At 54.0% G+C, this 16072-nt stretch overlaps 1 protein-coding gene and 1 long non-coding RNA gene across 10 annotated transcripts in view; one reads left to right on the forward strand and one right to left on the reverse strand.

Annotated features, from left to right (window-relative positions):
- Positions 1-4601: 4601 nt before the first annotated feature.
- Positions 4602-15181, reverse strand: LOC135576604 (uncharacterized). Its single transcript, XR_010468401.1, has 2 exons — positions 14011-15181; positions 4602-13864 (listed from the first exon to the last, which is right to left on the reverse strand). It is a non-coding gene; the product is annotated as an uncharacterized LOC135576604 (long non-coding RNA).
- The window catches only part of LOC102096322 (cell adhesion molecule 3), a 31185-nt gene continuing 30281 nt past the window's right edge, over positions 15169-16072 (forward strand). For all 9 annotated transcript variants that reach the window (XR_010468374.1, XR_010468376.1, XR_010468373.1 and 6 more), the window contains exon 1: positions 15169-15319. Coding sequence is in view for 5 of the 9 variants with exons in the window: in XM_065043072.1 (XP_064899144.1) it covers positions 15250-15319 (70 nt within the window). In the remaining 4 variants the exon portion in view is untranslated. The remainder of the gene's footprint in view (positions 15320-16072) is intronic.

The following is a 16072-nucleotide window of genomic DNA, read 5'->3' on the forward strand; positions in this document are numbered from 1 at the left end:
CTTGGTCACCTTGAGTCACCACAGCATCTTCTGAGCACTCCTGGGAGGCCTCTTACCTCTACTCCTGGTCCTTCTCCTTCCATCCTCAGGCAGAGGCTCGAGGAGAAGCCAGAATGTGTCCAGTTGTGGCCCCTCAGTTCCAGCAGGACAGGGAACTGCTGCAGAGAGTCCAGCGCAGCCACCAAGATGCTGGAGGGAGTGGAGCATCTCCCGTGTGAGGAAAGGCTGAGGGAGCTGGGGCTCTGGAGCTGGACAAGAGGAGCCTGAGGGGGGACTCATTGCTGGGGATCAAGATGGAAAGGGGCAGTGTCAGGAGGATGGAGCCAGGCTCTTCTGGTGACAACCAGGGACAGGACAAGGGGCAATGGGTGCAAACTGCAGCACAGGAGGTTCCGCTGGAAGATGAGAAGCAACTTGTTGGGGTGAGGGTGGCAGAGCCTGGCCCAGGCTGCCCAGGGAGGGTGTGGAGTCTCCAACACCCCCAGGTCCCTCTCTGCCCGGCAGCTTTCCAGCCGCTCTTCCTGCAGCATTCATGGGGTGGTTGTGACCCATGTCCAGGTGTCCTTAGCAAAGAGCCAACACCAGCTCTGCCAACAGCCATGGAAAAGAAGTTCCTGGGTTCCCCGAAGGGTTCCCCAGCAGGCTGGAACGGATGCCGACAATTCAGAGCTGTTGGGGAAGGCACATGAAGAGCATCAGCTTTTTCTTGGCAAGAGGGAACAGCAGCATCAGCAGGTGCCTCACAGGTCCCCACGCCGGGGCTGACAGGAGGGGTATTGGTGATGGATATTCCTTAATCTGTTACCCATATCCCATCGAGGAGTTATCATTTCGCCAAGCGATTCCAGTGGTAATCATCACCAAATTTGTAGCTGGCCTAAAGCTGAAGCACCATCAGTACAAAAGGGTTATTGAAGAGGGCCGCCTGATCTTGAGCTCTGGAGTAACATCACACCATGCAGACGAAAGGAACGGGTGCACGTTTGGGCGCTGATCCTAAGGATTTCTGCTCCAAAATGGGAGTCCATCAGAAACAAGAGAACTCCGGTTTGCCCAATGCAACAAAGCGAAGGCTACGGAGAGACAGAAACGCTTGCTATAAATACGACAGCGAAACAAACGCCATGGAGGGAGAAGACCTATTTAATCCAAAGCACAAATTGGCACAAGAATAAATAAATATAAATTTGCCATGAACGTAGGCTGAAAATTAATAGGATTCTAACCACCCGAGAAGTAATGCTCTGAAACAACCTTTTGACAAGCAAGAAACCATACTGATCTCAGGATGGCTTGTGAGCAATTTACAGTTCATAGGAGGACAAGGACAATAGTGGACAACACATTTAATGTCTTAGAAATCGGTGTATACACACATTAGAAACAGAACAAACAGGAGGAGCTCAAATTCCTCATACAAAGCAAAATTCTGATTTAATTGGCATAACAGGCTTCTTGGGATAACTTCTGTCTGGAATATTAATATCCAGCGCATTCAAGAAGGGCGAACAAGGAGAAGGATCTCAAGAGCATAGGTACATTTACTGAGTATGAGACTGCAGGAGGAAATAGACTCCAAATAAGAATTAAAGAAGGAAAAATGGGTGCTGCTAGACCAGGGGCATCTAGAAATTCAGCTAGGAAGAGAAAACAGACCAGCCATTCAGCAAACAAGTTCATGATATCATCTGAGAAATAAAACAAAATGAAAACCCAACAGTATTTGGTGATAACGAAGGAGTTTAGCTGCTCAGGATTGCTTGACGGGGATCCTGTAAATCACGGATTGCTTGGTAAGTTTTATGCGTTGAACAGTTCTTGTCCTAAAGGTAAAATGGACAAAGACCGTAAAGCTGAAGTTTTTCTAGGTATGATTCTGGCTGTAGGGAGAAGGGACCTGGGGGTCCTGGGGACAGTGGAATGACCACAAGCCAGCACTGGGCCCTTGTGGCCAGGAAGCCAATGAGACCTGGGGGGGGTTAGAAGGGGGTGGTCAGTAGGTCCTTAAAAAAAAAATCCTCAAAATAGTAAAATAGACCAAAATAAAATCAAGAAACCAAAGAGGGTCCCGTTCAGTGACACATGAATTTGCCAAACGGCAATAAATAGCCAGGCAGAGCTGAAGTGTGAAGTGTGGAGGTGTATTCCCGCTTGTAATTATAGAGCAACAAACACACTTTGTCATCCCTGTGGGAGAAAGAATCCTATGGAATGCCCGGCAGCCACCTTGCTGCTGAGATCTATACAGAACCAGTGAACCCCAGAATGTGAGGGGTTGAAGGGCCCTGGAAAGCTCATCCAGTGCAATCCCCCCGGAGCAGGAACACCCAGATGAGGTTACACAGGAAGGTGTCCAGGCGGGTTGGAATGTCTGCACAGAAGGAGACTCCACAACCCCCTGGGCAGCCTGGGCCAGGCTCTGCCACCCTCACCCCAACAAGTTGCTTCTCATCTTCCAGCGGAACCTCCTGTGTTGCACTTTGCACCCATTGCCCCTTGTCCTGTCCCTGGTTGTCACCAGAAGAGCCTGGCTCCATCCTCCTGACACTGCCCCTTTCCATCTTGATCCCCAGCAATGAGTCCCCCCTCAGGCTCCTCTTGTCCAGCTCCAGAGCCCCAGCTCCCTCAGCCTTTCCTCACACGGGAGATGCTCCACTCCCTCCAGCATCTTGGTGGCTGCGCTGGACTCTCTCCAGCAGTTCCCTGTCCTGCTGGAACTGAGGGGCCACAGCTGGACACAAGATTCCAGGTGTGGTCTCCCCAGGGCAGAGCAGAGGGGCAGGAGAACCTCTCTGACCTACTGACCACCCCCTTCTAACCCACCCCAGGTCCCATTGGCTTCCTGGCCACAAGGGCCCAGTGCTGGCTCATGGTCACCCCACTGTCCCTCATCCAAGTCATTGATGTATATATTGAATAATACTGGTCCCAAACTGATCCAGTGACCCAGATTTCCCTGGAAATATTGCTCTCAGTGAGCAGGTCACACTTTGCTCCACAGGAAAGGAAGAACAAACCGAGGGGTGGTTCCTCCATTTCAAGATGGGCAGAAATGTGAGTCCCCTATAGGAAGAAACCTTGGGGGTGATGAAAGTTCCTGTCCTGATCAAGGCAGGTCTATGGGTGCAAACGAGGAGGTGCGAACGGAACCAGGAGGTCCAGAAGATGGGAAAAAGGGTCATTCTGTGCCAATATTTAGCGAGGTAAATGAGAAGACTTGGGTAATTACAGGCCTGTCAGCCAGACGGGGAATAGCTGCCTGTTCTATGGGAGCTCGGAGGAAATAGATTTTATTGGCATAACCTGTTATCTCAACGGAATGATGAATCTGGGTGATCAAGGTAAATTAATAATTTAATGATAATTAAACGTGACGAGCGTTTCATTTGGTCCCATATGATGTTATGACCGTGAAACTCAAATGGCGAAATCAACATCGCCCCTATAAAACGGACTGAAAGCAGCACAACCCGGGGGTCTCGACCTGCATTGAAAAGAAGAGCAAAGCGTCCTGCGAAACACAGCGCTAGGGGGCATACAAACAGGAGAAACGGACACAATCCTAAATCCTAAATCCCCTCTGCCATGGGATGTCACAACCACATTTCTGTCACAACCACAGGTAGCAAGGAAGGTGGTGGCACCAGGAACGGGGGTAGATGCTGTTTAGCCCATTTGCCAGCTCAGACCTCAAGTTAAAAGCATAATAACTGCAAACAACCTCAGACAATAAGCAATGCGACTGTTAGCCCTTTTAATTTCCTAACGCAGAGGAAGAGAGAGAAGTAGATGTAGAGAGAACACCATGGAAGGTGCTCATCAGCGCGGGTGTCTCGGGTCAGCCGGAGTGTCTGTGCTTGAGAATCAATTTGTAAATAGGAAGTTTATAAACCAGACGTTCATCACCAACACACACACTTAGGAACTCACCGAGGGTTACACAGGCGTGAGCTGGATCCCTAATAAGCTCTGGGCATGGGGTCTGTTACCTCTTACTGGAGGGAAGGGAGGAATAAAAGCTCAATTTCTAGTTAGTCACAGAGATTTGATCAACACATTTGTGTTAATGATCTGTAGAGCACAAATTGCATAAAACCCAAAGCGACGCGGAGAAGAAGACATTACAGACCACGGGTGCGCAGAGCCCTGGTCCCGCTTGGCCTCCGAGCTGCTTTTAGCAAAAGGAGTCCTAGAATAATATAAACAGGGTTGGACTTTGCATACTGTGCTTGCGAGCATCCACGCTACATGCTGCAATTAGTGTGCTTTCAGCAGGGTTGTTTTTCACACATCCGTTAATATACAGGATCCTGTGCAAGCGCCGGCATCCGGTGTTTAATGGAAGCACCTTGACTGTGAGCACAGGGCAAGAGATCCAGGCTGACCCAGGTCCTGCTGACTTCCCCACCTCGTTCTCCATCAGCAAATGGCCACGTTTGATTCCTCTACCGTGCTGTTGAGGTTTGATTGTGGGGTGACAACAAAACCGTGGCAGGTGTATTGTTACCCCCTCTCCTCACCTTTCCCCTTCAGCCCCTCTCTCCCCCTTTCCCACTAAGGACAGGGGATCGGGAGGGAAAGGACAGAGAGAAGAGAGTTGGAAAAGTTTAAAGTGTTTTACTAATGCTACAATAAAATAGAGAAAATAATACAGAATATACAAAACCAATGTTGAAAGTCCCGGCAACTGCAGAGCCGGCAGCTGAAGTCCTGGACTGGATCCTGCAGCCAACCGGAGCTGGATTCAGTCCGTCACTGGCCTCAGTTCACAAGCCGGAAGCTGAAGTCCTGGACTGGACTCTACAGCCAACCGGAGCTGGATTCAGCCTGTCACTGGCCTCAGTTCACAAGCCAGCAGCCGAAGTCCTGGACTGGACTCTACAGCCAACCGGAGCTGGATTCAGTCCGTCACTGGCCTCAGTTCACAGGGACGACTCGCAAGGTCCTCTCCTAGTGTTGCCACAAGGAAATGCGGTGAGATCCTCGTGATCTCCCAGTTTTACATGAAGTGTCACGTGAATGGGATGTTACACTCAGTTGGTCAGGTTTTGGTCACTTGTTTCTCATTTCCCCTCTCGTGGATGTGCATCCATCCTTATCAATGCCCTCGCATGCCACTCGCACTGTGTTCCCCAAGCAGGAACAGACAATCTCTTGTTGGGAGAGTAAAAACCCACCATCCCTGGAGGGGTTTAAAAGGCATTTAGACGAGGTTCTTAGGGACATGGGTTACTGCTGGAGCAAGGTTATGGTTGAACTCGATGATCCTGAGAGTCTCTTCCAACCAAAATGATTCTATGATTCTAAATTTGAATGTAATCTGTCCTTCTGCATGATGGAGCCACCAGCCCTTCTCCACAACTTCCAGACCAGAGGCACCAGCCCGTTTGCCCACCACAACTCGTCCCAGCACTGCGAATCCCCAGGTTCCCATCCACAAAACCTGAATCCCACGGATTCTCATCACTATAAAAAAATTTCACAGCTCCGGGCTCCTCTATAACTGCGTTTTTTGCACCAACAACCGCTGTGCCCCTGCTCTGCGTGTCCGGGCCAAGTGCATCTCTCACTTCTGCATCTTCAGGAGAAGGGAGAAGCCGCCTCCAGAAGCACAAATTGGTGGGATAAGCTGCTGTCAGCTGAGCCCACTGAGCTCCCTTACTTATTCCAAGCGAACTGCTCACTTTGAAGGGATAAACAGTCTGATTAAACTAACAGCTCTCCCTTCCTCGCAGTGATGCTCTTTGAAGGATACAGGCAAAGCCGGAGCGAGCGCAATCTCTAGCAACAAATCCACTGCTGGCTCCTCCTGGGAGAAAACCCTCCGTGCAGAACAGGAGGAGCGGAGCCAGGGCAGGAAAGCTGCTGGAGGTTTGCTTTATATCAAGTAATCTCGTTATTGCAATTTCAGGGCTAAATGGGCAGTGCAGCAGGAAGCAGGCCTGGGTCACCGCGTCATTTAGCTGATCCAAACAACAACCTGCGCCCGGACGTCGGCATCTGCTGCCGGTACAAACCCTCGGCATCGCCTGAAGTGTTGGCCCCGTGCCTGAGGTTGTATGCAGAAGAACTGGGAAAGATTAACAGCTAATTAATGTCAATCAGTACAGGTGTGCTAGAAGGCCTTACCAAGTGACTAAGGAAACTTGGTGGGTCTATTCTGATGCTCTCCTGTGTTCATCCCTGATGCAGAAGGGCAACAGTGATGGGTAGGGTAGAGCACACATGGAGAGCAACTCACACGGTGGGTTGGCATGAACTTGAAGCATCTTTATACAACTGACACGACACGGAAGCATCAAGGGTGGTTTGCATTTTCCATCAGTGCTCTCACATGGTTCCCCGATGGATATAACCCCTGTCACAGCGGCCAGACCGGGCTCATACGTTGCTCTGTTCCCATGTTTCTCGAGGTTTGAATACAGCGTGAAAGCGATGACCACCCACCCCAGACTTCACACCCAAAACCGCTGCTGCATTCCTGGGTACAACAGATGCCTCTGACAACACGTCTAAACTCCTTGATCGGAGGAACCGCTCCTGCCCGCTCGCTCCATTTGCAGCGTTTCCACGCTCCCTCCCGCCAACGATGTGCTCAGGAGCTGCAGTGTCCTGAGTGGGTCCATCTCCCTGACCCCACAGCCCCCAGGTCCCCATCCTGGGCCAGAACTTTGCAGCCGGTTTGCTCCGAGCATCCTCGGTCCATCCATCCCACTGCGCCGGCTCCTTCATGAGCTCAGCGCTCACCTATTCCACTCTTTCCGTGCTCCACATCTTTATTTCCAGCCAGATTAACCAGTCTTTTCTGGACAGTTACACATTACATTGCTTCGTGCTGTGTTTCCGCGCTGCTCGGCGCGGTTTGTATCTTCATCATTCTTCGTACCGCCTCGGGGCTTGTTTACTACACAGCAAACTCTGCTCTGAATAGGGAATCTTTCTCTTCCTCTTGCACTTATCTGCTGCGATCATCACCCAGAGAAGTAAGTCTTGGAAATACCAAGGTGGCTAAGAATTCTCACAGTGTCCAATGGCACGAGGAGATATATTGTCCCTTGGACACCCAGCAGGACTGAGCTTTGCTAAGCTTCGCTGGTCCTGCCCAGCTCAACCCCTTCGCTCGTGCGGGTGCTCTGGGTTCAGCAGAAAACCGAGTTGCCCGGGAAATTAGAGCATGAATAGTACAGTTTGTTTGCCACAGGCAAAGATGAAGTTATCTTGTTTCTGGTGTTTTCTAGGGTCTCAGTTCTTGTTTTAACCCTCTTGAGCTGCTCGTAGCAGGGTAAGGCTCTTATCAAATATCTTAGCTTGCAAAAGCAAGAGGGATGTGGGGCTGTTCAGCCCAGAGAACACGAGGTTGAGGGGAGACCTTATCCCTGTATATAACTACCTGAAAAGAGGTTGGAGCATGGAGGGTGTTGGTCTCTTCTCCCAAGTACCAAGTGATGGAATGAGAGAAAACAGCCTCAAGTTGCACCAGGGGAGGCTGAGGTTGGAAATTTGGGGTAATTTCTCCCCAAAGGGCTGTGGGCGTTGGAACAGGCTGCCCAGGGCAGTGCTGGAGTCACCATCCCTGGAGGGGTTGAAAAGGCGTTTAGATGAGGTTCTTAGGGACACGGGTTTGTGCTGGAGTTGGTTGGGTTATGGTTGGACTCGGTGATCCTGAGGGTCTCTTCCAACCAAAATGATTCTATGATGTCCTGCTACATTTTCACAGCCTCATTTGCTGTACGCTTAAACCCCTGAGCATCTCCATGGCCCTTGCTCCAGTATGTTGATCTGTCTCCCAAACAGGGGAGCCCAAAATGGGGACACAAGGTATGCTAGGGCAGAGGGACGCAGGGTCCCACAAAGAACCCACCAGTGGCCACCAGCTGGACTTCCAGCTGCTGATTGCAACCCTGCGAGTGGGTGGCACAGCCCGTTTTCCACTGGAGTCGTCTGTACCGTGGGACATCAAACACCTGCCCAAAGCCCAGGTGTGCAACACACATTGCTCTCATCTCTTCTCTCTTCACATACAGCAATCAAATTGGTCAGGCACAATTCTCCCCAGTGGAGAAAGGTCAGGTCTTCCTCATGCAGCGCAGGGCTACAACGAGTCCTCGGCACCCTGAAGTCCCCATGAAGAGTCCGCCGCACGCGGTGGGGATTTCTACCTCGTCTTGCGCACTTTTGGCTTTGTTGCCATGTGTTTCGCTAACAATGAGTTCCCACCGGTTCCCAGGTGAGTTTGGATGTTGCCCAGTAGCCTCCTCCAGCCTCACTCAACATAAAGAGCTGTTGTTTGTGGTGGGTTCACCGGCCCTTTAGCACGTGTTCACAGAGCCCCAGCCACAAGTCACGCAGTAGTCACTGACCAACAGGTGACCGTTAAATGCAGCTAAAACCAACCGAAGCCCAAACAAGACCTGAGACTACGCTGCCTGGTCAATGCAACCCCCCCGGCTTTCTGTGACAGACAATAGGAATGTTATTGGGAAAGGAATAAAATCCAGTTCTCCCAGTTTGGGAGAGAAGTGTTATAGATGCTTATCAGGACTGAAAATGCTGCCCACCCAGAAAGTCAAATTATGTATTGGGTTTGCAGTCCCACGGTTGCTTTCCAGTGCTCAGAGACGGCTCTGGATGTGCGCCGTGCTCCATAGTCACTCATTTGTCCATGGGGTCTGCTCACTGTGGGTTTCTTCCTTATTGCAGCCTGAAACTGAGAAAAAGAAATGGTTCTACAATTAATAACAGAAGCTGCGAAGAGTTAAAATGTCCCAGGAGTAGAAGCAGCTTTGATTCATTTCTCCACATAAAGAGTTTCTAATTATACTGACTCTTATCTCTGTGCTAGAGCGGATTCATAACTCTGCCTTTGTCCTTGGTGTGTTCAGCAGCAATGGCGAGATTCTGGACAGTGCGGGGAGGATGGTTTGGGAAGGATGAGCAGTTACCGGCATCCTCCAGGCAGGAGCTCCAAGATGGGTATTGAGGAGAAGAACAAGTGTTGATGAACAAACCCCGACACACGGGGCCATGGACCAGATGACAGCCCAAGGTCCCTGCCCACCTGGATTATCCCGGGGATGACTGGTCTTGAGTAGAAAGGTCCATCACAGGAGCTCCAGTGCTGGGTTAGCACACGTGCACAGAAAGGATTAATGTGCGGATGGAAACCCTGTCTTCTCATCGTCATCGGAGTCGTTCGCAGGGCTACACGCTCCAGCTCGGCACCGCATCCCGAGCATCTCCTGAGAGCTCGCACAGGCACTTCTGTCCAGACCAACCAGTCAGCAAAGCACTTAAGCAGCACTCAAAATCTCCTTACGTTAGTTCCGAAACAAAGGCTGCTCAGGCAATCCAACACCTCCCTCCCACACAGGGAGCGTGTTATCCCAGAGCGTTTCTGCATCACGCTTCCTATTGAAAATGCAAGTTGTACAAAGCTGGTGAGGGGCTGGAGCACAAGTGTGATGGAGCGGCTGAGGGACCTGGGGGGTTCAGCTGGAGAACAGGAGCTGAGGGGAGACCTTCTGATCTCTGAACTGCCTGAAAGGAGCTTGGAGCCAGGGGGGTCGGGCTCTGCTCCCAAGTAGCAAGTGTTCGAATGGGGTGGTCAGTAGGTCAGAGAGGTTCTCCTGCCCCTCTGCTCTGCCCTGGGGAGACCACACCTGGAATCTTGTGTCCAGCTGTGGCCCCTCAGCTCCAGCAGGACAGGGAACTGCTGCAGAGAGTCCAGCGCAGCCACCAAGATGCTGGAGGGAGTGGAGCATCTCCCGTGTGAGGAAAGGCTGAGGGAGCTGGGGCTCTGGAGCTGGACAAGAGGAGCCTGAGGGGGGACTCATTGCTGGGGATCAAGATGGAAAGGGGCAGTGTCAGGGGGATGGAGCCAGGCTCTTCTGGTGACAACCAGGGACAGGACAAGGGGCAATGGGTGCAAAGTGCAACACAGGAGGTTCCGCTGGAAGATGAGAAGCAACTTGTTGGGGTGAGGGTGGCAGAGCCTGGCCCAGGCTGCCCAGGGGGTTGTGGAGTCTCCTTCTGTGCAGACATTCCAACCCGCCTGGACACCTTCCTGTGTAACCTCATCTGGGTGTTCCTGCTCCGGGGGGGGTTGCACTGGATGGGAAGGGGGAGATTTGACACATGGATGCGCAAAACTCAGCTGTAGCAGGAACAGTCCAACCTCCTCAGGCCATTCACCTCCACCGCATGCGGGGATTAGCAGCCTCCTAAGCCAGCCTAAGGACTCCACAGTTAAGGGTGTAGCTTGCGCTCATTTATAAGCCCAATTTCACAGCCTATATTTCTCAAAAAATAATCTTTACGTTTGAATTTCACACGCGTTATCTGTGGCCAAAGCAGAATTCTGGCAGAATGCGAGCTGAAAGGAAGAGAGAGGAGGAATGAGACAGGAGAGACGAGAGGGGAGAGAGGCCACCAGCGTCACCAGGATGGGGCACTTGGTCATTTATAGACCTAGAAGAGTGGAGAAGTCACCAATATCAAGGAGACAGAGCTTCGGGGACCTCCTCGCTAGAATTTCTGTGCCTCCTCCAGCCATCTCCACCACCAGCTGCAACAGATACTCCATACACACACACACGTCTCAATTCAGCTCTGCATGTATTTGAATTGAACGCAATCTGCCATTTCACGCGCGAGCATCATGGGACCCTCTTCATTGCATTCAGCCTTAGATTTGGCTCTCCTGAATCACTCTTTTTTCCCTACCAATTTGCCAGCTCACCATTCACAATCTTCTCCGCATCCTTGTGGAGCTCTGGACGCTGCCACTGTGATCACGGGCTCAGTACTCCAGAAAACAGGCATTAATCTATAGGTCTGCCTCTCCATCCCTTAAATAGGTAGTTTTCTTGTAGGTCAACTCACTCAAAACACATAAACCCCCATGTACAGGGGTATTAATCGCACATCACCCTGGCCCACCAGCTCGATAACTTCAAAGCTCAAACATCAATTTGACTCTAAGAGCCACCTAAAACTCTTGCCCAACATACAGCATTCATTAAAGCATCTAATTAAATTATTCTATATTATTATTGATGCTCTAGATGTGCCCCCGACCCACCGCTCACCCCCCAACACCACGCAGATCGGTGCCCACAGAGAACTATTGACTCCAGACCTTCCAATATCCAGAGCCAAGGATTTTATCACTCATTAAGCAACTCCCTTTAATTTCCTTTTAACTCGCCTCCCCCTTTTTATGTCACCTAAAGACCTTTTCAAGCTCCTGCTGCTGCAGTCAACCCTTCTGGCTCTTTCCCGTTACGAGGATGTTGAATTTGAGTGCATTGCAGTTGGTATTAAGGAGAAGAAAGGCATATCTTTGATGGTGATATATTGATCCAGGTTCTGTGTGTTACTCTGGAATAAATCAAAGGTTATTCTCCCCTTGCAAGGTCTTTCACCGGTTGCTTCATGGGTTAGCATTTACTTTCTTTTGGAGTGGCATTTTGCATTGTTTTGTTGGTAGCTATTTAAATGTGTGCATTTCTATTCAATACATCCTTAATTGGGGCGAATTCCGTCCCTTTGCAAAAATAAAACCCTCCAGAATAAACTTCTGGAAATTGAGCCCTTAATGCTCTTAGAAATTCAATAGTTAAAGCAGATAAAGGTTATCAGATACTCCAGTGACCTCCAGGTCTTCTCTGGTCACCAACGGCACCATCCATCGTTTGTTCCTCAACAGCTAACGCTACGCTCAGCCTATTAATTATTAGTTAATTAAGCACTTTGCTTCTAAACACCATGTTACTTCACCTTCCATCTCCCTCTTCTCATGCAGAAGGACCTTGAAAAACATCCCCTCGTTTTGCAGGTGGTGAGAATGCACCGATCTCATGTCAACTGGTTAACGATGGGTGCGCCTTTTATAACAGAATCACATCATACATTAATTTGGCAGCTTCTCTTCAATCCCCCCCCCCCTTTTCAATACATTGCGAATTCGTTCGCGCCGCACGCTGCTCGGTGCAATCGCTCCCTCGGAGCACGAAGAGCGGGAAGAAGCGGGGAGGCCATTCTGGACTCGGTTTTAAGTGGCGCACAGGAGCGAGTTCACAAAGCAACAAGATGCTGCACAACAGCAGCCCAGCGCTGTTCAGTTCAGCATTGCATGGGGAAACCGGCACCAAACAGCACTGAGCGACGCTAAATGGAGGCAAATGCTAAAACCCAGTGTGAGGCTAATTAAGCAAAGCCTAAAGGGGTTTTGAACAGCGTAAAAACAAACAACGGGGCTGAGCGTGTCAAGAAGCCGTCAGGAAGACGTGGGGTCGTCAGACTGTCAGAGGTTAAAGGAAGCAATTGTGGGACATGAGGATATGGCAGAGATGCTAAATGACTCTTCTCCTTCCATCTTCCACACCTTCCCCGGGGATTTCTAAGCCTTTGCCTCTAGAGAGATACCCAAGGCTGTAGCAACAGCAAACACAGGCTAGGAAATATCATCAGTTAAAGGGAAACGTGTCACCGAGCCCATCTGATGATTTAGAAAGCTTCATTCTCGCTCCATCCTCCAACAACTCTGCTTCCAGAGACAGCATCCACTGGAGGGACGGCTGGGAAAGGCTTGTGGGCTGAGCCTAAAAGTCAGGAGATGGGCAGCAAGACGCCAGAAAAGGCCAAATTCAGATACTCAGAGGGGAAAATCTTCTCCGGAGGTGTGGTGTCGTGGTTTAACCTGAGCTGGCAATGCGACCACGCAGCCGCTCACTCACTCCAATAGGGGAGAGAATCCAAAGGGAAGGGAGAAACTGGGATTGAGATGAACACGGTTTAATAAAATAACAAAATACTAATACACTGCTAGTAAATATATATATAAATCGAAATAAAAGATAGTCAAGGCAATTCTCACGAACACGCTGAGCAGCCAGTCCCAGGAAACGGCACCTGGTCCCACAGCCCATCCCAGAGAGAGAAAAGAGGGAAGAAGGCAGACGGGCTCTCTGCAACGCACCAGGAGGCAGAGAAAGGGTTAAAAGCACCGCCTGGAGCTATGAAGCCTCCAGGCTTCAGCGGGGAGGATGGGTTGGGGAGGTGGGGGGCTCGGGGAGGTGACAAGGCGCTCCGGGAGGGGACAGAAGCCCCGTCAGTGCGGTGGCGGGCGGCGCGTCCTCCGGCGAGGGAACCGGCACAGCCCCAGTGCTCCCCACATCCTCCTCAAGCAAAGCCATTGAAGCTGGGGATCGTGAAAGGCCCAAAGAGACCCAGTGTCACCCGAGGCCATCCTCTCCGGAGGAAAATACCCCCCCGAGGGCTGAGCGCCACGCCAGGAGCCACCCACACCCCCCCAGAGCCCGACCCAGCACCGTCCCCTTCCAGCAGCCGTCCCACGGGACCCCCAGCTTCCCCGCCCCATCCCACGCTCCTGCCACGTCTGTATTCACTCTGCTCCTGGGGGGAACCTCGCCTGAGCTGCTCTCGCATCCCCCGGCTCGCCAGAGCTCTTTTCCAAAAGCAGCCCCTTCTCCAGCTCAGGGAGCCTCCCGTGGCCTCATTTGGCCCACGCTGTCCCCAAACGTGCGCCACGGGCTGTGGCTCTGCACGGCTGGGGCCCGCCGCGGCTCCCCTAAGCTTGGCTTAACAAAGCCGTAACATAAGCAGCATCGCCTCTAGGGCCACGACAAAGGGATGAAAACTGAAGCAGAGCAGCGATCTGATGTGACCACCAGAAAGCTGTTCCTCCCACAGCCCTTCCCACAGAGACGATGACTAATGGAGACGTCCCTCTTGCACAACATTTGTGCGGGAGAACATCAGGGTGCAGAGAAGCTCAGCATCAAAGCACGTGAGGAGGAGTTCACCCTGATGTGTGAAATGAAGGCACACATTTGTTTCAGACCTACAAAGTAAAAAGGGTTAATTACTCATTTGGGGCTGCAGGAGGGAGTCCAAGCTAGAAATGTCTGGGCTGGCATGAGCGAGCACTGGGGTGTTATCACTTAATGGGTGATAACGCAGATGGATAACAGTGGATAAAGGAGTTACCTGGGAGATGCCATGGGGTAGCAAAGGCTGGACATTGACTTTTACGGACCGGCAGCTAAAACCTGGAGCCAATGCCGACTTCATCCCAAACGTGATTTGGCTGCAAGTGTGAGCACAGCCGGGTTGTGAGCCCGAGTGCTGCCGCAGAGACAGCGGGGAAGTTCTCAGCTGTGAGGAGCAGAGACAGGCTGAGCCACGCTGGTGAGCACAGGTCATACCCCAGCATTTCAGCTGCACCGTGACTCCACGGAGCACTGAGGACACTGTCCCGCATGCACCGAGCCGCGCAATGGCTGCTCGTCCATGGTCAACACAGAACCCCAGAATGTCGGGGGTTGGAGGGCCCTGGAAAGCTCATCCAGTGCAATCCCCCCATGGAGCAGGAACACCCAGATGAGGTTACACAGGAAGGTGTCCAGGCGGGTTGGAATGTCTGCACAGAAGGAGACTCCACAACCCCCCTGGGCAGCCTGGGCCAGGCTCTGCCACCCTCACCCCAACAAGTTGCTTCTCATCTTCCAGCGGAACCTCCTGTGTTGCAGTTTGCACCCATTGCCCCTTGTCCTGTCCCTGGTTGCCACCCAGAAGAGCCTGGCTCCATCCTCCTGACACTCCCCCTTTCCATATTGATCACCTGCTTCCCAGACCACATCCCGGACCCACCTGAGTGCTCCCCGGGCCCGTCGAGCCCCGGGGCCGCGGCTCTGGGAGGACGAGCCCTGCCGGGGCCAGGAGAGGCTTCGAGGCACGGGGCTGCGTGGCGGGACCGGCACCGGCACCGGCACCGGCACCCCCTCGGGCGGGACCCCTCAGCCCGGGAGTGGGGGAGACACTCTGATAAATCGCGACTCCGCTCGGTGCGGGACGGGGACACACTCGGGGGGAACCCACGGGGGGACACGGCGGCGACCCACCGGGACCCGCCCGCCGCCGCTCGCCCACCTGCGTCCCGCGGGGAGCCGCGCATGCGGAGCGCACCACCGCGCCGCGGCTGCGGGGGGGGAGCGGCGGCCGGAGCGGGCATGTTTACAGCGGGGCCGAGGGGGCGGCATCGGCGCGGCCCCCCCGCCCCCCCCCCGCCGCCGAGGCACGAATGGTCTCTTCCTCGAGCCCTATTTAATCCCCGCCGCTGCCGCACCGCCGGCTCCAGTCCGGAGACCAGCGCCGCGCCCGGTGCCGCCGCCTCAGCGCTGCGGCTCGGCTCGCCCCGGCCCCGCGGGCCCCCCCGCCGCCACCACCATGCTGCCCCTCGGCCTCCTGCTGCTGCTCGCCTGCTGCGGCGCCGCCCGGGGAAACCTCTCCCGCGACGGTGAGTGGCGGAGCCGGGCGAGCCCCCGCGCCATCACTCCGCCCGTCGCGGCGGGGCCGGCGGGCGCGTCCTCTCCCCACGGTGGGGGACACCGGCCGCGCGCGGCGTGGGTAGCGCGGAGCGGCCGCGGGCGAGCGACAGGTGCGGGGGGCGGCGGCGCCGTTATGTGGGTCAAGCCCGGCAGGTGCCGCCGCCCCGCCCCGGCCCTGCCCTCGGGGCCCGCCCGCGCCGCCGGAGAGGCTGCGGCCGCCGCGGCCCCGGGCAGCCGGTGGGGCTCAAGGTCACGGCGGCGCCGGTGCTGCCCGTCGTGTCCCCCCATCACCGCGTACCGCCCGGGGCGGGGCCGGGGCCGGGGCGGCGGAAGGTTCCAGACAGGCCCTGGCGGGCGGCGGCGGAGCCCGGCCCCTCCCGGCGCTGCCCGCGGCGGGGCGGGTGGAGCCGCGGCGGGGGGGGCTCGGCGGATGAGGACCCCCGGTGGGGTAGAACCGCTCCCGCGGGAGGATGGCGGGCGGCGCGGGGGAGGCAGCCACCCCCGCGGGTGGGGATGCAGCCCCCGGCGGGGGCGGCGGTTACATCCCCGGAGTGGGGGCGACTCTTCCCCGCGATGGGCAGCTCGCCGGTTCCCCACGATCGCATCCCTGCTCCGCGGGGCGGTGGGCTCGGGGGAGGGCGGCCGCTCCCATCCCGCCGGGATTCCGCCGCTGTCGGTGTATCTGCTGGCATCCCGGGGTCTGATGCTCCCCGGTGTCCGTG

This window comes from Columba livia, chromosome 28, assembly GCF_036013475.1.
Source record: "Columba livia isolate bColLiv1 breed racing homer chromosome 28, bColLiv1.pat.W.v2, whole genome shotgun sequence".
In the NCBI taxonomy this organism is placed as follows: domain Eukaryota; kingdom Metazoa; phylum Chordata; class Aves; order Columbiformes; family Columbidae; genus Columba; species Columba livia.